Source organism: Dermochelys coriacea, chromosome 2 (genome assembly GCF_009764565.3).
Source record: "Dermochelys coriacea isolate rDerCor1 chromosome 2, rDerCor1.pri.v4, whole genome shotgun sequence".
NCBI lineage: Eukaryota > Metazoa > Chordata > Testudines > Dermochelyidae > Dermochelys > Dermochelys coriacea.
This window is the reverse complement of record NC_050069.1, coordinates 59133943-59157724: the sequence shown is the minus strand read 5'-3', so window position 1 is coordinate 59157724 and position 23782 is coordinate 59133943. Positions and strand designations below refer to the sequence as shown.

At 41.1% G+C, this 23782-nt stretch overlaps 1 protein-coding gene across 1 annotated transcript in view; it reads right to left on the bottom strand.

Annotated features, from left to right (window-relative positions):
• Nucleotides 1–7878: 7878 nt before the first annotated feature.
• TRPA1 (transient receptor potential cation channel subfamily A member 1) overlaps nt 7879–23782 on the bottom strand; it is a 60290-nt gene continuing 44386 nt past the window's right edge. The window contains exons 20-27 of the mRNA XM_038390381.2: nt 21985–22074; nt 21596–21765; nt 18401–18530; nt 17067–17249; nt 15696–15764; nt 11177–11287; nt 10471–10568; nt 7879–9067 (exon numbers count right to left, since the gene is read on the bottom strand). Of these exons, the coding sequence (XP_038246309.1) occupies nt 8869–9067; nt 10471–10568; nt 11177–11287; nt 15696–15764; nt 17067–17249; nt 18401–18530; nt 21596–21765; nt 21985–22074 (1050 nt within the window). The 3' untranslated portion in view covers nt 7879–8868. The remainder of the gene's footprint in view (nt 9068–10470; nt 10569–11176; nt 11288–15695; nt 15765–17066; nt 17250–18400; nt 18531–21595; nt 21766–21984; nt 22075–23782) is intronic.

Genomic DNA, 23782 nt, shown 5'->3' with positions numbered 1-23782 from the left:
TTATATATCATGTTTGCCTTCTCAAACTGTTTTTAAAAATGTCAAAAGTGTTTACCTCTCCCCAAATTACTACTTTTCTCAGCACCCTGATGCACATTGATTTGGGATTCTGGAGCGAACGGTGGGATTTGGGATCGCCTTGGATTTTCAAGCTGTGCTGTCATCCTGATTTATGGAAGAGCTGTGGCTATAAATTTCATCTGGCTGTGAACCTGCGAAGTCTAGTTCACAGTAAGTAAAATAAAATAAAATTAAACCACTTGGAGATTTGGGAAGTTGCTAACAACAGCAGTCAAATGGTCCTCTCTGCCAGCCAATCCTCAGAGTGGCTTTGGGGCTAGCCTTGGATGTGTGTGTATGGGAGGGATGGATATGGTTATCCATACTTTCAACCATAATGACAGCTGCTAAGTGAGTACAAGAGGCAAGAACATAAAAGAATGAAAATGAAACATTTCAAATTAAAAGTTAAAACCTAAGAGCTGATTAAGAGCCCCCCGCTGAAGGCCCATGTGCAAACTCCTCTGAATTCTGCACACGAAAGGTTTACAGAATCAGGCCGTAAAACTCCAGATGGTGATTGCTTCTGTTCTGAAGTAACTGTGTTGCTTCCCTTAAAAGAATATTCTAAAGATTAAAACTTCTTAAGAAATATTAGAGAGACAAGGTGGGTGAGGGAATACTTTTTGTTGGACCAACTTGTATTGGTGAGAGAGATATGCTTTTGAGCTATGCAGAGCTCTTCTTCATAGCTTCATGTGGCTCGAAGGCTTCCCTCAGAAGTTGGTCCAATAAAAGATATTACCTCACACACCTTGTCGCTCTAATATCCTGGGACCAAAACAACTATAACTACACTGCATTTGGAAATATTGTCATTCACTGCCATCTAGTGTTAATCTGAGAGACTGCCAAAACCAGCAAATGACCGTTCTCTGATTTTTATAGATGTAGTGGTTTTTCATTTGCAGACCCCTAAAATATTTCGAATGGAGGTGTGGACCCCTTTGGAAATTCAACCTGTGGTCTGAGGACCCCTACCATATAAGTTTTAGACTGAAAACTGACTGAACAGAATTTAACTATAAAGGTAGCATGTGCTCAGCCTGGCACTTGACACAGAATGAGAAAGGACATTAAACTGTGGGCTTCTATAGTACTGACACCACTTCCGACTTTTGACCTGTAGGTGGGGGTATTTGCACTCTTTTGATGGATCAGAAAATGGAATGCCTTTTCTGGGATCTGAAACTTTATTTTCACAAAAAGAAAAGGAGTACTTGTGGCACCTTAGAGACTAACAAATTTATTAGAGCATAAGCTTTCGTGAGCTACAGCTCACTTCATCGGATGCATTTGGTGGAAAAAACAGAGGGGAGATTGATATACACACACAGAGAACATGAAACAATGGGTTTATCATACACACTGTAAGGAGAGTGATCACTTAAGATAAGCCATCACCAGCAGCGGGGGGGGGGGGGAGAAGGAGGAAAACCTTTCATGGTGACAAGCAAGGTAGGCTAATTACAGCAGTTAACAAGAATATCTGAGGAACAGTGGGGGGGGGGGAGAAATAACATGGGGAAATAGTTTTACTTTGTGTAATGACTCATCCATTCCCAGTCTCTATTCAAGCCTAAGTTAATTGTATCCAGTTTGCAAATTAATTCCAATTCAGCAGTCTCTCCTTGGAGTCTGTTTTTGAAGCTTTTTTGTTGAAGGATAGCCACTCTTAGGTCTGTGATCGAGTGACCAGAGAGATTGAAGTGTTCTCCAACTGGTTTTTGAATGTTATAATTCTTGACGTCTGATTTGTGTCCATTCATTCTTTTACGTAGAGACTGTCCAGTTTGGCCAATGTACATGGCAGAGGGGCATTGCTGGCACATGATGGCATATATCACATTATCAGAGGCTCGTTCACCTGCGCATCTACCAGTGTGGCTGATGTGATTAGGCCCTATGATGGTATCCCCTGAATAGATATGTGGACAGAGTTGGCAATGGGCTTTGTTGCAAGGATAGGTTCCTGGGTTAGTGGTTCTGTTGTGTGGTGTGTGGTTGCTGGTGAGTACTTGCTTCAGATTGGGGGGCTGTCTGTAAGCAAGGACTGGCCTGTCTCCCAAGATCTGTGAGAGTGATGGGTCGTTCTTCAGGATAGGTTGTAGATCCTTGATGATGCGTTGGAGAGGTTTTAGTTGGGGGCTGAAGGTGATGGCTAGTGGCGTTCTGTTATTTTCTTTGTTGGGCCTGTCCTGTAGTAGGTGACTTCTGGGTACTCTTCTGGCTCTGTCAATCTGTTTCTTCACTTCAGCAGGTGGGTAGTGTAGTTGTAGGAATGCATGATAGAGATCTTGTAGGTGTTTGTCTCTGTCTGAGGGGTTGGAGCAAATGCGGTTATATCGTAGAGCTTGGCTGTAGACAATGGATCGAGTGGTATGATCTGGATGAAAGCTAGAGGCATGTAGGTAGGAATAGCGGTCAGTAGGTTTCCGATATAGGGTGGTGTTTATGTGACCATCGCTTATTAGCACCGTAGTGTCCAGGAAGTGGATCTCTTGTGTGGACTGGTCCAGGCTGAGGTTGATGGTGGGATGGAAATTGTTGAAATCCTGGTGGAATTCCTCAAGGGCTTCTTTTCCATGGGTCCAGATGATGAAGATGTCATCAATGTAGCGCAAGTAGAGTAGGGGCATTAGGGGACGAGAGCTGAGGAAGCGTTGTTCTAAGTCAGTCTAAAAATGTTGGCATACTGTGGGGCCATGCGGGTACCCATCGCAGTGCCGCTGATTTGAAGGTATACATTGTCCCCAAATGTGAAATAGTTATGGGTGAGGACAAAGTCACAAAGTTCAGCCACCAGGTTAGCCGTGACAGTATCGGGGATACTGTTCCTGACGGCTTGTAGTCCATCTTTGTGTGGAATGTTGATGTAGAGGGTTTCTACATCCATAGTGGCTAGGATGGTGTTTTTAGGAAGATCACCAATGGACTGTAGTTTCCTCAGGAAGTCAGTGGTGTCTCGAAGATAGCTGGGAGTGCTGGTAACGAAGGGCCTGAGGAGGGAGTCTACATAGCCAGACAATCCTGCTGGCAGGGTGCCAATGCCTGAGATGATAGGGCGTCCAGGATTTCCAGGTTTATGGATCTTGGGTAGCAGATAGAATACCCCAGGTCGGGGTTCTAGGGGTGTGTCTGCAGATTTGTTCTTGTGCTTTTTCAGGGAGTTTCTTGAGCAAATGCTGTAGTTTCTTTTGGTAACTCTCAGTGGGATCAGAGGGTAATGGCTTTTCCTCCTTTCCCCCCGCCCCTGCTGCTGGTGATGGCTTATCTTAAGTGATCACTCTCCTTACAGTGTGTATGATAAGCCCATTGTTTCATGTTCTCTGTGTGTGTATATAAATCTCCCCTCTGTTTTTTCCACCAAATGCATCCAATGAAGTGAGCTGTAGCTCACGAAAGCTTATGCTCTAATAAATTTGTTAGTCTCTAAGGTGCCACAAGTACTTCTTTTCTTTTTGCGAATACAGACTAACACGGCTGCTACTCTGAAACCTTTCATTATGCAAGGCACTGAATTTAGGCATATATAGAGTGGAAATCTGTCAACTTCATGAAAAAACTTGTACAGATACAGACAGACATCATCTTCCTCTCCAAATGTAAACAGATGGACATCATACCGAAAGGACTGAAGGTAAAAAATCCATTACAATCTACATACCACACAGACTATGCTGACAGCTTGTGCCACACACTCTCAAAGAAACTGCGGAACCACCTGATCAACATCCTCTACAGCAAACAGGGAAAGATTAAGAATGAGCTCTCAAAACTGGATACTCTCATAAAGAACCAACCTTCCACACAAACTTCCTCGTGGCTGGACTTTACAAAAACTAGACAAGCCATTTACAACACACACTTTGCTTCTCTACAAAAGAAAAAGGACACTAAGCTATCTAAACTACTACATGCCACAAGGGGCCACAACAATGGTTCCCGTAACCCACCCAGCAATATTGTTAATCTATCCAACTATACTCTTAGCCCAGCAGAAGAATCTGTCCTATCTCAGGGCCTCTCCTTTTGCCCCTCCACCCCATGAACATGATACAGTTCTGTGGTGACCTAGAATCCTATTTTCGACGTCTCAGACTCAAGGAATATTTCCAACACACCTCTGACCAACATATTAACCCACAGAGACCTTCCTACCAACACTACAAAAAGAAGGATTCTGGGTGGACTCCTCCTGAAGGTCGAAACAGCAGCCTGGATTTCTACATAGAGTCCTTCCGCCGACGTGCACGAGCTGAAATTGTGGAAAAGCAGCAACGCTTACCCCATAACCTCAGCCATGCAGAACACAGTGCCATCCACAGCTTCAGAAACAACTCTGACATCACAATCAAAAAGGCTGACAAAGGAGGTGCTGTCATCATCATGAATAGGTCGGAGTATGAACAGGAGGCTACTAGGCAGCTCTCCAACACCACTTTCTACAAGCCATTACCCTCCGATCCCACTGAGAGTTACCAAAAGAAACTACAGCATTTGCTCAAGAAACTCCCTGAAAAAGCACAAGAACAAATCCGCACAGACACACCCCTAGAACCCCGACCTGGGGTATTCTATCTGCTACCCAAGATCCATAAACCTGGAAATCCTGGACGCCCTATCATCTCAGGCATTGGCACCCTGCCAGCAGGATTGTCTGGCTATGTGGACTCCCTCCTCAGGCCCTTCGTTACCAGCACTCCCAGCTATCTTCGAGACACCACTGACTTCCTGAGGAAACTACAGTCCATTGGTGATCTTCCTAAAAACACCATCCCAGCCACTATGGATGTAGAAGCCCTCTACACCAACATTCCACACAAAGATGGACTACAAGCTGTCAGGAACAGTATCCCCGATACTGTCACAGCTAACCTGGTGGCTGAACTTTGTGACTTTGTCCTCACCCATAACTATTTCACATTTGGGGACAATGTATACCTTCAAATCAGCGGCACTGCGATGGGTACCCGCATGGCCCCACAGTATGCCAACATTTTTATGGCTGACTTAGAACAACGCTTCCTCAGCTCTCGTCCCCTAATGCCCCTACTCTACTTGCACTACATTGATGACATCTTCATCATCTGGACCCATGGAAAAGAAGCCCTTGAGGAATTCCACCAGGATTTCAACAATTTCCATCCCACCATCAACCTCAGCCTGGACCAGTCCACACAAGAGATCCACTTCCTGGACACTACGCTGCTTATAAGCGATGGTCACATAAACACCACCCTATATCGGAAACCTACTGACCACTATTCCTACCTCCATGCCTCTAGCTTTCAACCAGATCATACCACTCGATCCATTGTCTACAGCCAAGCTCTACAATATAACCGCATTTGCTCCAACCCCTCAGATAGAGACAAACACCTACAAGATCTCTATCATGCATTCCTACAACTACACTACCCACCTGCTGAAGTGAAGAAACAGACTGACAGAGCCAGAAGAGTACCCAGAAGTCACCTACTACAGGACAGGCCCAACAAAGAAAATAACAGAACACCACTAGCCATCACCTTCAGCCCCCAACTAAAACCTCTCCAACGCATCATCAAGGATCTACAACCTATCCTGAAGGACGACCCATCATTCTCACAGATCTTGGGAGACAGGCCAGTCCTTGCTTACAGACAGCCCCCCAATCTGAAGCAAACAGTCATAACAAGCAACCACACACCACACAACAGAACCACTAACCCAGGAACCTATCCTTGCAACAAAGCCCGTTGCCAACTCTGTCCACATATCTGTTCAGGGGATACCATCATAGGGCCTAATCACATCAGCCACACTATCAGAGGCTCGTTCACCTGCGCATCTACCAATGTGATATATGCCATCATGTGCCAGCAATGCCCCTCTGCCATGTACATTGGCCAAACTGGACAGTCTCTACGTAAAAGAATGAATGGACACAAATCAGACGTCAAGAATTATAACATTCACAAACCAGTTGGAGAACACTTCAATCTCTCTGGTCACTCGATTACAGACCTAAGAGTGGCTATCCTTCAACAGAAAAGCTTCAAAAACCAGACTCCAAGGAGAGACTGCTGAATTGGAATTAATTTGCAAACTGGATACAATTAACTTAGGCTTGAATAGAGACTGGGAATGGATGAGTCATTACACAAAGTAAAACTATTTCCCCATATTATTTCTCCCCCAACACCCCACCCCCCACTGTTCCTCAAATATTCTTGTTAACTGCTGGAATTAGCCTACCTTGCTTGTCACCATGAAAGGTTTTCCTCCTTTCCCCCCCCTGCTGCTGGTGATGGTTTATCTTAAGTGATCACTCTCCTTACAGTGTGTATGATAAACCCATTGTTTCATGTTCTCTGTGTGTGTTTGTGTGTATATCAATCTCCCCTCTGTTTTTTCCCACCAAATGCATTCGATGAAGTGAGCTGTAGCTCACGAAAGCTTATGCTCTAATAAATTTGTTAATCTCTAAGGTGCCACAAGTACTCCTTTTCTTTTTATTTTCACAATCACCTTTTGCGGGCCCCTTAGACAGTCTGTGGACCCCGAAGGGTCTGCAGACCACAGGTTGAAACCCACATTTAGGCCAACATTTTCATACATGTGGAGCTGAAGTTAGATACTTTACTTCATAGTTTTAAAAAAGTGGCCTGATTTCCAGAGGTACCAAGCACCCCCATATTTCACTGACAGTGGGAACTGCAGATGCTCAGCAACTCAGTCAGGCCATATGGCAGGACTTCCCTGGAGCCCCAGACCTTGGATGCCCATCCGAGGTCTTCTTTGCTTCATAGCAGGGAGGAGAGACTTAATTAGAGCTGGATCTCTCAAGGCTTCCAGGACTTGCAGGCTCTTGGCTCAGACTAGCTCTATTTTAAAGTAATAGCTCTGTTTAGTCAGTGGAAGCTGCATGAACTTGGAACCTTTGAAAACCAGACCATTTATTTTGATGCCTAAATATGAACTAAGGTGCCTGACTTTACCCTAGTTTCAAAATCTGACCCCCTGCTGCCACAGTTTGTCTGTGGGGTGTCACTCTGGGAGTGAAGAGCCACCTGATGAGCAATCTCAGAAAAGATTCTGGACATCTTTACAGAAGCAGCTCTTAGGAGAATGGTCACCACTTGAACTTGAAAGCAGGAGGAAAGGGGGAGGGGCAAAGCTGGGAAATGTCCTTCATCTCCAAAAGAAACGATCAATAGAAGCTGTGTCTACTTGAACCTGTGGCTGCATTCAGGCCACAGAACTCAAGAGGCAGCAATGGCTCAGTAAGAGTTGCATTGAAGGGCAGAGGCATAGTGGCCCTCCTGAGTCTTCCTGTTCTCCCATAGGAATCCAGGAATTTTCAGCAATCCAGCAGCTGACTGCACTTCAGTCAGTCCCAGCAGAATAGCTATGAGAACAGAGAGAGCAATGTTTGTTTCCCTGTTCTCATTCAGCAACAGTGTCAGGGAGTATGAAGATGAGCAGATACTAATTAGCTCCAGCTCTGGACTATAGCCAGTTTTGGGTTAGAGATGTTGAGTGAGGTGATATCCTCACTGAAATCATAGTGTGATGTTATCTATGCTATCTCACTCTAGGCAGTTTTAAAGCACAAATGCCATTAACTTGCACTGAGGGTCCCTGCCTTTTGTGTAGATTAGTGAGGTTCTACATAGTATGACATCATTCCCAGTACTTAATTTACCATTACCTGAATAATAAGGTATTCTTTAGAGAATGAGTAAAATGATGTGCAAAGGCTAAAAGTAAAATATGTCTGAACACAAAGGCAGAGCACTAATGGTGACAACCAAATACAGACATAAGCAGTTTATTGTTACAATTTCTGAAACTGAAAATACATTGCAGCATTTCAACAGTGCAGTTTAATTAATGTTTATGTCATACATACATGTATATTATTGTATTGCACATATGCATTTTATATTCTGTAAATAAATAACAAGACCCAAAGTGCAGATTAAGCTAAAAGATGAGTTCTTATGGTAGAACCATAGTAAAGGTATGTCTACAATGCAGCTGGGACCATGCTTCCCAGCCCAGGTAAACACATACATGGTAGCTCTGCAAGGCTTTGGATAGGTACCCAGTGGGTTGGGCAGGTTTGGACTCGGTTGGCTATCCTGAACCACCACTCATGGTGCCACAGCACACTGCTATTTCTAGCACACTAGCTGGAGCAGCAGTAGTGCGTGTCTGTTCACCTGCGCTGGAAAGTACCGTGCCAGTTTCAGTGTAGACAAACCTTAAACATACTACATATAAAGGACAATAGTTCAAAGCGACTGACAGAACTAAATTCTGCATTCTGCTATTTGTATTTTAGGATGTACTTATCTGATGGCAGAATCTGGCCTTTCAGTTGCACAACAGGTTCACAATCTTACATTTATTTTGTACCTTTCAGGGCCTGATCCTGCAGTCCTTACTCAGTCAAAACTCCCAATGAAATCAGTCTGGCTCAGCTTCTTGTTTTACATTAAATGATTTTTGACAAAGTGATTCCTTTCCTCATTTTCCCCCAAAAGTCAGGTTATTATAGGAATTAGTATACTTTGAATCCGTGAAAAAAAGATGTTCATAATAGCAGAACAGGTCAGTAAATACAGAGCTAAGAGGTTTATTGTATTTCTTGTAAACCCTAAATAGCAACCTGTTCTATACTTGTGTACATGATGTGAGTAACATTAACATTACACATGGGCATTAGAGGAGAGGAGACCCTAAAGTAAAGCAATTTTACAAATAATATATGATGTGACAGTCATGTTCAGAAAGTTGTCGTTTTCAGCTGTGCTAGAGCTAGGGACATTTTGATTTTACAGCTTTTAACACAGTATCCCATTTACTGTTCATGTGTTCTAACTGCTGTTTCCTAAACTTATGCTGAAATAAATCATTACTGTCTTCATCCTCAGCCTCTGATACTATCTCCATTTTTTGTATGATCAGTTTAATGAGCTCATGCTGTTTTTCCAAGAGCGTTGACATATCCTTAAGCCTAAAACAAAGTAAGTATATACATAGAGTAAATTTTATAATCTAGTTTTACAGCAGATTTCATAGAATCATGAACAGTAAAGATGCAAAAAACCTATTAGATCATCAAGTTCACACCTATGCCAAGAAAAAAAAAAGTTCCCTAGAGTATATTTAATATTTCATGCCATGGTGCTTCCCCCATTTCAGGAATATTGGGCTGGAAATTGAGCTGCATGGTCCTTAAGAAAAGTGATATATAACTATACATTTTAAATATAAGAGCAGAGGTCTGTCCCATCCTGAAGTAGAATTATCACTTGCAGGGCATGATCCTGCAAATCCCTTTCTATCCACAATAGTTACTCATTTGTATAGTGCCACTGACGTAAAAAGGGCCAGATTTTTAAAAGTATTTAGGTGCCTAAAGAGGCAGATTGATGTCTAGAGGATTTTTTGAAAAGTGCTTTGGCACCTGCCTAACTAAATCTGGCCCAAAGGGACTACTGACATTTCCAAGGATTCAGTATTAATCCTATAGAATGCAATTAGACATGTACATCTTTTGTTATCTTTTACAAAATAAATTAATTACAGAAATGGAAACCATCTCCAGAAACTGTCTCCCATGAGTTATTGAATGAGTGTTTTGAAAACTCCAGTGGTGGTCCAGTGGTAGAACAATGATACTCAGACTGAGGCTCGGGAATTGCAACGGGCTCTTTAATGTGTTGCCTGTGGCTCTTTGCAGCACATGATATTAAAACATTCTGAGATTTAATTATTAACCAATCAGGATCCTTTTACTATGTTATTAATCAATTGTAGAATACTTGGTCAGTCATTTTACTGTGAGAATTACACACACACACACACACACACACACAGAGCAAAATGACTGACCAAGTATATAGTAAATGAAACAATGAGTTCACACTTCTGTAGCTCTTTTGGGTAATGCTGATTGCTAATTTGGCTCCTGAACCACTGAGATCTATCACTGGCCTAGAATATGGAAGACCTGTGTTCAAGTCCCTGCTCTGTCACAGATGTCCGGTGTGACCTTTGGCAAGACATTTAGGCCCAAATTTTTTTAATAAGATTTAGGCTCCCTAAATCCTATGGGTTACAACGCTGAATGTAGCAACACCTAAATATATTTAAAAATCTGGACCTTATTGTCTCTGTGCCATAGTTCTTCACCTGTTAAATGAGGACAAGAAGACTTCACTACCTCACAAGGCTGTTGTGCATCCAATACATTAAATATTGTGAAATATTCAGATATTGTGATGAGGGCCATCTGAGTACCTTAAATAGATTTCATTTCACTTTATGAGTACAACACTAAGTGCTATGACACTGGCAATATATTCGCAATGCTGATTCTGCTTATTAGTGCAGAAATAAAACAAAAAAAAATACCTGTATTTCTGCTTCAAAATTTCCAGTTCTAAAGTTGTGTCAGCACTCTGAGCGTCTGTGACAGTCTCTTCAAAACCAAAGCAATAATTGAACACGCTCTAAACAAGAAATTGTTTAGACATTACAATTCAGACATTACAGTGATGCACAAGACCCTAGGGAGATAAATGCAGCAATTTCTCCTCCCTAGAGTGAAAGTTGCAGCTTCTATCATAAAGCTATATTTTAGCACCCTTATAACTTTGGTTTAGAAAATGTATTTGGCCTGAAAACAGCTAGATTCACTTTGCCAGCAAAATAACATGTTCCCTCAAAGTCTGGAAAAAAATATTCTGTGCTGCAGGTCATTAAACTATTACCCTTGTTTGAACTATATTAGTTTATCTCATATTTCTTTGTCTTTCTCTGCCAAGCTTCTCACATGGTTACACTTCCCTGAAAACTCATGACCAACTATAATTGTTTAATCACAACTTGTTTCTTCAAAGTTACGTTATTTTTGTTGTGGATAGTTTGAGGCCTAATCCTGTGCCCAGTGATCTCAATGTAAGATTTTGCCATTAACTTTAATGAGGGCAACATTGTATCTTCTGGTCCCACTCTTGCACACAGAAAAATTAATGACAACATTCCTATTGACTTCAGTCCGTGAAAAACAGAGCCCCAAGTGTGTGTCAGCATTTTACTCTAGGATACATCAACTTACCATAAATCCACAGTATCTTGGCCTATTAGGATACACAGTGATTGATTCCTGGTCCACCCGACTTAGGAACCAATATGGCAGCTTCTTCTCTAAATTTGTGTGAAGATTGACCTAAACATATTTTTGCATTTAGAGTAGTAATTAACATAGCATAACAAATTCTCTTTAGATCAAAATCATGATTTGGATGATGTAAATGCCCTTCATCTCACCAATGTCCTACTCACTCTGGTAACAGGTTAAAAAAAAACCATTTGCTTCATTGTTTTGAAATTTAGACCTTCATACAATGTATATGTAAGGCTGGCTGTTATGGCCAAAAAGAGGAAAAGTCATGTGTTAGTCATAGCAAAATAATGCAAATGTAAAATATTTATAGAGAAAGAACACAAAAAGTCACTGGAGACACTTGTTTAGCGGATGCTAGGTGGGCTGGGAAACATCTGGAGTCCAGCATGGTTTGTAAACCTGAGTCTCAGAGCTCAGGATGGGTGGCTTTGTGCTTAAGGCTCTGGATGCAGATGTCAGAGACTTGAATGTTCTGCTCTACCATAGACATAATGTGTGACCTTGGCCAGTCACTTACTGTCTCTGTGCCTCAGCTCTCCATCAGCAGAATAGGAATGCTAGTAATTCCGTGCTTTTCAGCAATATTGTAAGAATAATACAATCAATAATTATGAGGCTCTCAGATACTCTGCTGATGAGGGCTATGTAAGCAGCTGAGATAGAGAGACTGGTATTTGTCACAACCCAAGGTAAACAACCGGGCTGGCCAACTGTCGGTCCACCACAAGAAACAACAAAACCCCCCCATCTTACAGCAGGTTCTTGTCACGTACACCAAAAGGAGCCATGCGCAGACCCCCTAACATAAAGGGCACCAACCTGGGACCCGGGAGGCGAAAAAGCGTGTCAAGTGCATAAATCAAAGGTGTCGTGTGCAGAGAACCAAAAACAGACCCGCTGACATAAAAGGGCCCCAACCCGGAACCTGGAAGGCGGAAAAGCTAAGTGACCTATAGCAAAACGACACGACCCCAACAAAGCCCCATAAAATACAGCAGCCAACAAGTGAAACGGGGGGATTTTCCACGTGTACGCCAAGGAGACTGATCATCCCTCAGCCGAGATAATCTTCCCGTTAGCGCCGGTCGTGTTTATTGTAATTTACCCTATGCCTACCATGCGATTGGTGTCTGCACTGCTGGTCAGTTGGCTCGGATGTGTGGTATGTATGTAACTTCTCCTATCACCTTTAAGTCTGTAACTCCCCCTCCTTCCCCTTTGCCTAAGAGGTTGTATAATTTGAATTGTCTATGGGCAAGCCATTCGCTCTATTCCCCAGCCACCGCATAACTTTGTTTATCCAATAAACTTTGCCGCTGTGCATTTTTATCAATTCACTTGTCAGTGGGTTTGTGTTTTACCCAGTAAAATAATTCCCGAGCCCGCTAGTGCCACAGACAGTATTGAGGGTTTCAGTTCAACTCGGGAATCATGCAGTTGTCAGAAGGTTAGATCAGAGAGGATTTCCATCACTTGAAGAGGTTGGGTTTGCAGGACTATTAATAAGATTAGTAATAATAGGTATTAGGAGAGATTCTTCAATAGGGTGATGGTTGGGTTCTTGTCACTGTGGTAGGATCTGAGACAATTCAGCAGTCGGAGTGGGTATTATGATGCCCTGAAATGCAGGGGGCATGGGTCTATAGTAGGGCGCTGTAGGGCAGCCTAAGTTGCCTTGTGTAAAACTGGTTCCAGTAGAAATTCTCCCCTGGCTTGATTCAGGGCTCCACTGGCCTTTTTACACTGCTGCATGATGAATCCCTCTGTGATGGGGTGTAGAAACTCCATCCTGTGCCCACAGGGGTTAATGGACAATACTGGACCCAGGTAGCCTGCCTGCAGCGCATGCTCCAGCTTGAGAGGAAGCTTAAAAGGGAGCCACTCAGCTCAGAAGAGAAGAGGCTGGCGAGAAGACAAACCTACCCTGAGGGCTCCTGAACAAGGGCACTAAAGAAGCCTCACTGTGAGGAAGAGGACTACCTGCTGAGCTGGGACTGAAGTTGTCTTTTCTTTTGCTATCTTATATTTAACTTGGAGACTTTGGGGGAGAGGGATGGTAGGAAATGACTCAGGGAGGCAAGCTCTAGGGCACTCCGAATTGTCCCACATTTTATAGGGCCTTGGGTCTGAGGCTGGTGGAGTGGTAGGGCCCAGGATCCCCTGTCAACTGCTCTTGTTGCAGGAAGGGCATAAATCTTATTCCCCCACTCCCCAAGTAATGAGAGACTAAGGATGTTGAAAATGCTGAGGCAAGGATAAGCCACATACAAGAGTTAAGAACTGGATGGAAAGTCCTTGCTGCTGGGAGGTGAGAGACTGGAAACTGGGTTCTGGCCCTTTGAGGACTCTACTACACCCTCCATCCATTGAAACTATTAAGGAAATACTGAACATGTATACTTATTTCTTTAAACATGAAATACTATATCAGCTCATTTCCATTATTCATAGCATTGGTATTTCATGTTTTTGTCAAACATGGAAAAGATCACATAGGTCATTTGAAGTTTCAAAACACAGATATTTGAGTTTTCTGATAGCCAACTGTGCTCTACATATCACTGGATGACTCCTAGTGACCATGCCTGGGGAATAGCATTCTACCAGTCTGATGCCCCATCCTTCAGTTTCTCATCTATGGTCTCACTCTCTCTGGAGTCAGGTTACTCCTTATCTTCTCTTTCCTGGTTCTGGATTTACCACTGGAGCCTACTCAACTCCCGTGGCTACTTCACCCCTCCTGGCCTCTTACCAGACTCCTTAATCCAGTACAGGATCCCAGGGCTTGCTCTCCCACTGGACTTCCTCTTTGTTCCTGGAGCTGCCTTCTTCCCAGGGAGCAACTGCAGACTCCTTCCCCTGCAGCCCTCTTCTGCTTTCAGCCTCTTGGTTTTATAGTGCTGACCCTGCCATTCCCCATCTGGGCTTCACTCTCAATTAACCTTGGCCCTCCTTTTTTCAGGTGATGCAAAGTGAACTAACTGGTCTCTTAGACCTTCATTATCCCTATCAGAGCTGATGTGGGGCGCATACCCCATCACACCAACCAATAACTAAATAAGTGCAAAACATGCATTTCTTCAAGAATTGCCTCTGTATTCCATCCCAAATCCCTGTCAGTCATTCAGTCATTTGTATCTCTAGCAAAAGAAATTCCTTTTGAGATGAAATTTCTCATTCCGTAAGCTAAAAGCAAATTTTTAAAAGAAGTTTCAACAGTCAGTTCAGCTAATTGTGAGTTTTGTGAGCATCAAAAGAAAAAGGTTACTCACCAGTAAGTGTAGTTCTTTGAGTGTATTGCCTCTGCACACTTCTGGGACATATGCTGCAGCTTTGTGAAGCTCTGGGAACGTTCTAGAAAGCAGTGCAAACCAGGGCCACATGTGCACCCCCTATTGACATTGAGTTCCTGAACGTTCAAAGCTGGAACTAGAAAACAGCTGTACACTCCCAATCACCTCGGTTCCTTCCACCAAACTTTGGAGCCCTAGAGAAGTAGAACTCCAAGGTAGTGTGAGGATGCAGAAGCAATACATTCACAGAACTATAATTAATGATAAGTAACCTTTACTTCTTATTTGACAATTGCATATTCTTCACATTTCCACTCGTGGAAGTCTAGTGGTCATACAACCTATAGGTAGGTGGGCTGAGTTCTAAATAAATGTGTGTACAGAACTCCAAGCAGCAGACCTGTAGATTTCTTAAGTGAAAACATTACAAAGTCATGTCACCTAAGCTGCCTTACCCCAGTAATCAAGCCCCAAGGCCTAGATTTTGAAAGGATTTGGGGCACCATAAATGCAGATAGGTTCATAGTCAGGTTTCCAGAAGTGCATAAATGAATTAGGTGCTCATATACTTTTGAAAATCCCACCATCTGTATCTTTAGGCACCTAAATACCTTTGAATTAAGTCCCTTATTTACTGTCATTGGCTACTATATAACACATTTCAATACATAGCCTCTGCCCAATTGAGTGAGCCTTTAATATGTTGCAGTGGATCTGGTGTCCTTCACATTTTCATGAATCTTGATCATTTTTAGGCTAAATAGATTCTCCCCTTCAAAGGGAAAGCAATAAATCCCCAAAATTACACATACTATTTTTGGCTTTTATGCTCACATAACTAAAATAGGCTGAATTGACTGTTCAAACTTACTTTAACAATTTATTTTTAGCTAAAAGCATGAAAAATTTCATCCTATAAGGAATTTTTGTATAGTTATACAAATGACCAAAAGCTGGGATTTAGGATGGCATGCACATGTCAACCTACCTAGCTTACAGAGATGTTTGAAAATAATTTTACCATAGTGATAAAAATTATATTAAAAACGACACTAGAGACCAATAATATTAATGCTAAATAAACCAGTTCTTTCAAGGTGATGTTTAAGCAATTATATCTGCTACTTACAACCTAAAACCGAACATACACTACGAACCTGCATTGCAATCCTTTTCAGTGCAGCATATTTTTGCACCTCAGCAATGTCTCCAACAGCCAAACCAATCTAAAAATACAACATAGAATCAAACAAGTATTTTTAATTACCTGATTTTTTACATTGAGTGGTTTAAATTATATTCCTCACTGGTATTATGATCTGAAAAGCCTTTTGCTAAATCATATTGTATCAGCAGAACATTACCAACTAAACAGAGAAGATTTGTGCATGTCTAAAATCCATAATCAAGAAAGTTAATTGTTTGTTTAATGATATTTTCATTTTCTTAGCAAATTATATTTGGCAGACCTGATGCTCTTTTTAACTACTTCTAAGAACTGTTCAAAAACTAATACAGTTTCTTTAAGGTCCTTTATTGCTTTCATTGACTTCAATTGAAGCAGGATCAGGCCAACATCCTGTAAAATAAAAATCTTTGTATCATTTCCTCTCAAACATGTTGTTTAATGGGGCATAGGCAAAGATGACGCATTAAATATTTTCTCTCTCGTGCTCTCTTTGCTACAGTTCCAGTTTGCTGATCCTTTTTATTTACATCAGTCCTACCATTTAGTGTTCAACAATACTTCCAAGGGGATAAGTGGTTCATTTATTTAATACAACCCACTGAGATTTGCTTAAGCAATTTGTTTAAATATGGCTCTAAGAATATCAAGCTGTAAATTACTATAGTTAGGTCTATATATTTGCTTTTATGTTGGGGATGGCGGCACTGTTAAGCCACATCAGTTCAGGAGAAGCACTGGAGAAATTATGCCTCAGACAGGCACAGTCTCTGCTATGGCTTCTCCATGGACATGGGTAGGGGACACAAACTGCTCCAGCCATTAGGCAGGTACAAATTGCTCTCCAAGGTTGCTCTCCTTGCTCTGTCAGCTGGTGTGGGGCCATGATCTTGCTTTCTTCTCTGTCCCTTTTTGGGTTCATTGCTTCCTAAGGGAGAGGGAGGAACCGGTAGTCTCTGGACTCCATGGAGCATAGGGGCTAGTATTGAGGGACGGCAACATAAGGGGCTGGATTCTTGCATGCCCACCTTATACTTTGCAGTTACACAAGGGCCATCACAATCTGGCTCTAAATACATAAATACTTAAACTTGTTCTGCAACAATGACAGTAAAACACTTGTTTTAGGTAGTAAAATGAAGGAAGAATGGAGAAAACAGAACCAGAGAAAGGCAAAAGGGAACACCTCAATGTCTTATTAAAAAAAAAAGTCATGTTGCTAACCAATCAACAAAGTTTTCTGCAAATCAGCATGCATATACACAAATTATCCTATCCAATAATGATGCGTATAAACAATTATGTTCCCAAATCTCCAGATTTTACTATGTGAAATACTTACCAGTAAGTTCATAAGAAGAATTGGAATAAGCAAGGTGAAGACAATGAGAACTGCATAACTCAAGAATGGATAGGGCAAATTATCACTTAGCAGTGGATCAAGGAAAGCTTCATGATAATTAATATCTCCCAGCATCATAGCAAATGTCTGCATTACAGAAAGAAGCGGAGTCTTGTAATGTTGCTGAAAAAAGAAATAAGGCAGGCAATGTAAACAGGTACATTTTTAAAATCTGTAATGTCACCTCTTTTTTTTTCTTCTTCCAAATTCTCAATTCATGAATATTGGTTGTGGTGTATTTAAAACTTGCACATAGATCTGTAAAATTTACAAATACAAGATAAAGGGACCAGATCTTCTGCTGATGTAAACTGGTGCAACTCCATTAATTATTTAGCCTTGCAAAAACTATTGGTCCTAAATACCATACTGAGTGATTCAAACTGGAGTGATGCACTTCTGGAGTGGATTAACTTCTGACTGAAGAGAAATGAGGAGACACAGAATCAGGATATTCTCTCCTATTCTATTTTTATTTACAATGTTCACATAGAGACAAACTGGGCTCCCATTTGCGCTACTGTAAAAGGGCTTCTGACAGTTGAATTTGACAGTTTCTCTGATGCACAGGGCACTAAGTTAAATACTTTGCAGAAGTCTAAGTATATTATATCAACACACATACCCCTTTATCAACCAAACAATCTCATACAAAAATGATTCCAAGTTCATTTAACAAAACCTATAGTATTTTCCACACAACCTTATAGACTGGTATTGATCATGTTGCCATTCTTTAATTCTTAATTGACTGAGTCAAGTGTCAGCCTTTCCATTATTTTACCTGAGATTAATGTCAAGGTACAATTATCTAGATACAATAACCTAGGTTATGTAGGTTTTTTCCTTTTTTAAATACTGGCACCCTGTTAGTACTCTTCCAGTCCTCTGGAACTTCCCCAACATTCCAACATTTATTAAAAATTAACATCAACAGTCCAGAGAACTTCTTGTCCAATTTTTTTTTTAAATCTTGGGGAAGATCTATGCAAGAAGAGCTCCAACAACTCTGGGGTTCTTATGGGGCAATCTATCCTTCTAGATTTTCTTTTATAGGGAAAAACAACAGTAGCACCTTTTGGATTGGTTTCTGAATTATTATAGATATGTTATTTTTTCAAAGATAGAAATTATTTTTCACTATATTATAAATTGTCCTAATTTTAGACTATTAAAGTACCTCATCAATAGATATCTATCAAATATCTGAATACAGAAAACATACAAACAGGATTATTAATAATAAAAACAAATAACTATGCCATTAATCTAACCTGTGAACATAGAAGGACAAAGAAGCTGAGTCCAAAGGCCAATATCAGGAAAAAGAACACAACAGCAATCCGAATCAAAGTCCTCAGAATTTCCCAGAACATTACAATGTAGATTCCATAGTTTTCAAATCTAAGAAAATGTTTGTAAGTAAAAATTAACCACCATCAAATACTATGACAGATTACTTTTCCTGCCATATCTGTAAAGCAGAGCACAACCCTAATGCAAGCAGCCTGGTTGTCATTTTGCTTCTCGGAAAAAAATTTTAAATGGTCAGTACATTTTTCTGATTTCATGAATACAAAAGTGGAAAAAGTCCAATTTGCTACAAGTTTAGAATAGGGGTTCTCAGATTTTTTTAATATGGTGCATCACATTTTAATTGAAAGATGATTGTCTCATGGCTGGCTTCTCTCCCATTCATGATCCCACCTCCTCTTCCAACTAAGAATGCCTAACCCCCCTGTACCATGTACAGCAACTGATTACATGTAAAAGTAATATTAGAAAACCAGTCCATCTATTATAGCTGTCTTTTAATGTGACTTAGTCACTAGAAACAAAGAGAGCTGGTACCACAAGATAAGCCAGCTCTCCAATTTATAAGATCTTCCTTCTTTCGCAACAAGGGATAAAATGTGCTATGCCTCTAAAAGCTGCAGCAAAAAGCTCACAGTTGAGGTCAAGGGGCAAACTACCATGGCTTCAAGACACCTTTGTAGCCTCCTGATTTTGTGTTACAGATGCTGCCTATGTAACAGTTGTTTCAAGCTGGCCTATGCACAGAAGTGCTACCCACAATCCCTGCAGCACTATGTCTGAAGTCACCCACCCAGCCTGAGATATTCCCCTCCCACTCTCTGCCTCACCCTCAAAGCTGCCCCAACACCAGGGATTACAGTGGGGTTCTCATAGGGCACTAGAGATGCCTTATAGAAAGCTTGCACTGGGTGAATTCCCACACTCCCTCCCCCAGCCAGATTTAGGGCTTTCACAGCTCTTTGACACTGCCGCAGCAGCATAAAAGGGCCATAGCAGATGGAAAAATACCAACTTTAGCGTTTCTCCAATGATATATTATGCGTTAGTTCAGAGGAGCAGTTTTAGGAATAGAGGACCTAATCTTTTTTCTGTTTTATGTTGTGTATATCAGGAGTAACTCCATTGAATGCAAAGGAGTCATACCAGTGTAAAATGATGCAACTGAGAAAAGAGTCAGGCCTACTATGTTAGAAAACTGATGTAAATGGTACCTAAAAGTTTCTGCTGCCATACAAAACTAAAAGTGTTTTGGGGAGAGGAAACATTTCACCAGGTCAAAGAAGGATGGTCGAGCAGTTAGGTTATCAGCCTTAGACTTAGGAGACCCTGGTTCAAGTCCCTGCTTTACCATGTTGCTCAGTGCTGTGAAAAAATTTGTAAGCTGTGCAAGATAGTTAGATAGAGTTAATCCCTCTGTAGCTGCGGTTAAGATGACAGAAGAATTCTTCTGTCTACCTAGCTACTGCCTCTCAAAGAGATGGACTAACTACATAAATGGAAAAAAAATCTTCTGTTAATGTAGGAAGCATCTATACTATGGTGCTGCAGCGCCATAGTTGTGTTGCTGCAGCAGCTGTAGTGTAGACCCTTAGAGTATGTCTACACTTCAAACTAAAGGTATCACTTCCAGTTCCAGTTCCAGTAGGCAACGTACCTACATTAGCTCTTATTGAGCTAGCATGCTAAAAATAGAGCATAGCTGCAGCGATGGGAGGGCTAGCTGACCTGAGTACATGGGTTATGTTCTTAGGGCTGCTACTCCTTTCCACCACTGCAGTTATATTGTATTTTTAACATGCTAACTTGATCAGTGCTAACGTAGGTACATCTTCTCAAGCTTGAATTTTATACCAAATCAATCTGACTTGGGTCAGCAAGCACCTAGGAGCCTGGTCCTGAGATCTTGCTGGGGGAGCTTGGGTCAGAGCACAAGTGCCCCTGTGACGCAGGTCCCCAAGCCCTGTCATTTTACAGCGTGGACAGAGCTCAAGCTGTAGACCTGAGTCAGAAGATTTGCGCGGATCAGTATGGCCATGTTAGCACAGCTGAGAGACCCAGGTCGAGCAATTGTAAACCCAGGTTTACAATGCAATGTGAATGTTCAAACACAGGCTTGGAAACACCGAGTCCACAAGCTAATGTCCCACAGACCCGGGTTTATAAAGCAGTGTAGACATACCCTTAATAGCTCCGTGTCTTGGGTTCCCAATTAGTTAAATAGATGTAACTACTTCCATAGCTCACAGGGATGTTGTGAGGATAAGTATACTACCGCTTATGAGGTGTCCTGACGCTATGGTCAGGGCCGGCTCCAGGCACCAGCATTCCAAGCAGGTGCTTGGGGCGGCAGTTAGAAAGGGGTGGCAGTCCCTCCGGCCACAGCGGCAATTCGGCGGCAGCCTCTCTGTTCTGCCCGCAGAGGCAGCAATTCGGCAGCAGCCTCTCCCCTTTGCCGCGGAGGCAAATCAGTGGCAGCTTCTTCCTTTTGCCATCCGTGGCGGCTGTTTTTTTTCACTGCTTGGGGTGGCAAAAACTGTAGAGCCAGCCCTGACTATGGTAATGGGGACCATATTAGTATCTGATAGACAATCAGTCAGCCATGGAAAAATCTTACCCATCCCAGGTCCTTGTTCAAATATGAGGGTAGAAAATTTTTTGTTTTTTCATTTAATCGATAAAATGATACTATGAAGTTGCTCTGGAGTAAAAAACAAACAAAAAAACCCAACTTTTCCTCAGTTGAGGGGCAGTCTCCATAGCTAAAAACTAAAGAGCAGGCTTCCTTAGGCTAGTGGAGGCTGCTTTCTTCTGGATAGAACCCAAAACAAGAAACATTTCCTTTTATTAGGCGTAACTAATCTTTCTCTTCATTTTGTATTTAGGCCACTAAAAAGCCTAGGGATCCTTTGTTTTCTTACAAAGTGACATGGAGAGTGTTAGTCACATTATCTATTATTTCTTCAATTGGTGTTATGTGCTTTGAAGTTTTCATTATGAAAAACAATGAATCACAATTCAAAATTCCTTAGAGAAAACAGAAATAGAGCAAAGGCCTAATCCATGCATGTGTTATAATTTTACCCATTAAATTATTCCTAATGAATTAAATGTTTGTATTCTAAGTGTCTGGAGAATCAGGACCTAAATTTTACCTTTGAAGATAAAGCAAGAAGTTCATCCAAGATAAATATACAGAAATTGCTCCACATTCCCACTGCAGGCGAGCTGGGATATTAACAAATAAGGAAGACACAAAAATTATGCTTGAGGTATAAATTATCCAGTCCAATAGATTAGAGTAATCCAACAGGTACTTCAATTTCTAGGATTTGAAAGAGAGAAAAAATTAGCATTCTGACAAGTATGAAAACATTGAAAATAATAAATTATATAATATTTTTCTGCCCTCTTAAGTTTTAATGTATTTTGAGTATAACCCTAAGTTAGGATTTCCCTTATAATAAAAGAAAAATACAGCAGTGTTTTTAATATAAAACAAATTATTAAGACAAATAGAGTATAATAAATTATATACATATACCTGTTGAAAGAGCTGAAATATCTCTTTGCAGATTCCAAATAAACTCATGGTAAAAACTAAACACATACATACTCTTATGAAATATGAATCCTGAAACAGAAACCAGAAAGGACAACAAAATGGTAAATGTAATAGAAACTTTGGCTGAAGTTCTAATTAGGACACTCGCGTTGCATTGACAAGTCAGCTAACTCTTCACAGAACAAAATTTTCCAGGAGAATATCATTAAAAATAGTAATAAAAATGTTATATTAACATTTATGGTGAAATCCACTCCACCTGCATTGTGTTCAGACAATGAGGCTCTATACTGATAATAAGGCTCTATACTGGACAGTTGTAGAGGTAAAATCCAGCCCTACAACTCAGAGTCTTTGACCAGGACTGCTGTGCAGCCTCCCTAGAGCGGCTATTCAAGCCTATGAGCTGAAATGGTAGCCACTGCCCATCTATACCACTTGCACAGGCTGTTGGGACCACTGGATGTGTGTAATCACTGAACCTGTGGCCCATCATCTCTGCACCATTATGATCTTCCATGCTGGCCGACAGTATTCACGGCTAGCAAGGGGATCCTTTCCATGATACTTAAAGGGTGTGCAGGCACCCTTAACTGGCTACTCTCCCTTGATGTCTCCCAATGCAGCCACTATGAAAGACATTAGTGACATGGAATTCTTCATACTGACCCCCACACCACTGGTGAATTTCATACTCACTAAATAAATTCAGACTATGTCTTAGTCATATCTTTTCTCAGACACATTCACAAGCCAGCAGCAGAGCTGCTCTCACCTCCTTTCCAGTGTGTCAACCATTATCTGAAACGAAGAAATTAGTTTTAAATCTACACCATAGGCCAAGTTCTGCCTCACATACACTGTGCTGCCTCAAGTACTTGGCTCACACCTGGTCATATCTTGACTTCAGAGTTGCTGCATGGTTTTAAGCAAGGCAAGGCAAGGGCAAAACTTGGCCACATATTCCAGCAATTTCCATAAGATGCAAAAGCCTTGGCTGCAAAGTCACACACAGAGTTACTGTATGTCTTGTTTCTGGATGTTTTTGTCACTGATCTCACCAGTACACCATGTGTTCTGGATTTTCCTCCTAGGCCCGAGGCACATTTAATCATTTATAATTATATTAACCATGTATATATAACCGACACACTGAAATTAACATTATTTTCAATGTTTTGAGGTTTTTGTGGGGAGGAGATATTGCAATATAATTTAGATTTCCTCTCCCCTTTTCTCTGTTCCATTCGTTGATTTATATTCACCTTAATATTCATTTTGAACATCATGATATCACAAAAGACAACAAATATGCAGTATTTTAAAATCATTGTTTGAGTGTTCTTGGAAACCTGAAAAGAAAAAGAATCAATACCACCACCACCACACCAAACACTGAAGTTGCATATGTGTGATACTGCTATTGTAAACTTCAACGCTATTTTTTAGTTTTTAAGTTCTTATCTCACCACAGTATATCAACATCTATCCTTCTCTCTAGTTTCCTCTGCCCATTAGCTTATTTCTTTTTATTAGTGTGTAAAGCACAATGCTGACTCATAGTGCTGTATAAATAATGAATTCCCATCAATATCAACAGAATATTGAGGATACTGGGTTAAGCAGATGACAAAGTTACAGTTGCATACACAACCTTTACTTGTGTGTATGTGTTTTGATTAAGTCTTTGATATGCAATAGCATTCTATTTCCCAAGTAAGATATCATAAATATTGTCGCACAGCAGCCCTTCTTCAACACTTTTACAATTTACAAA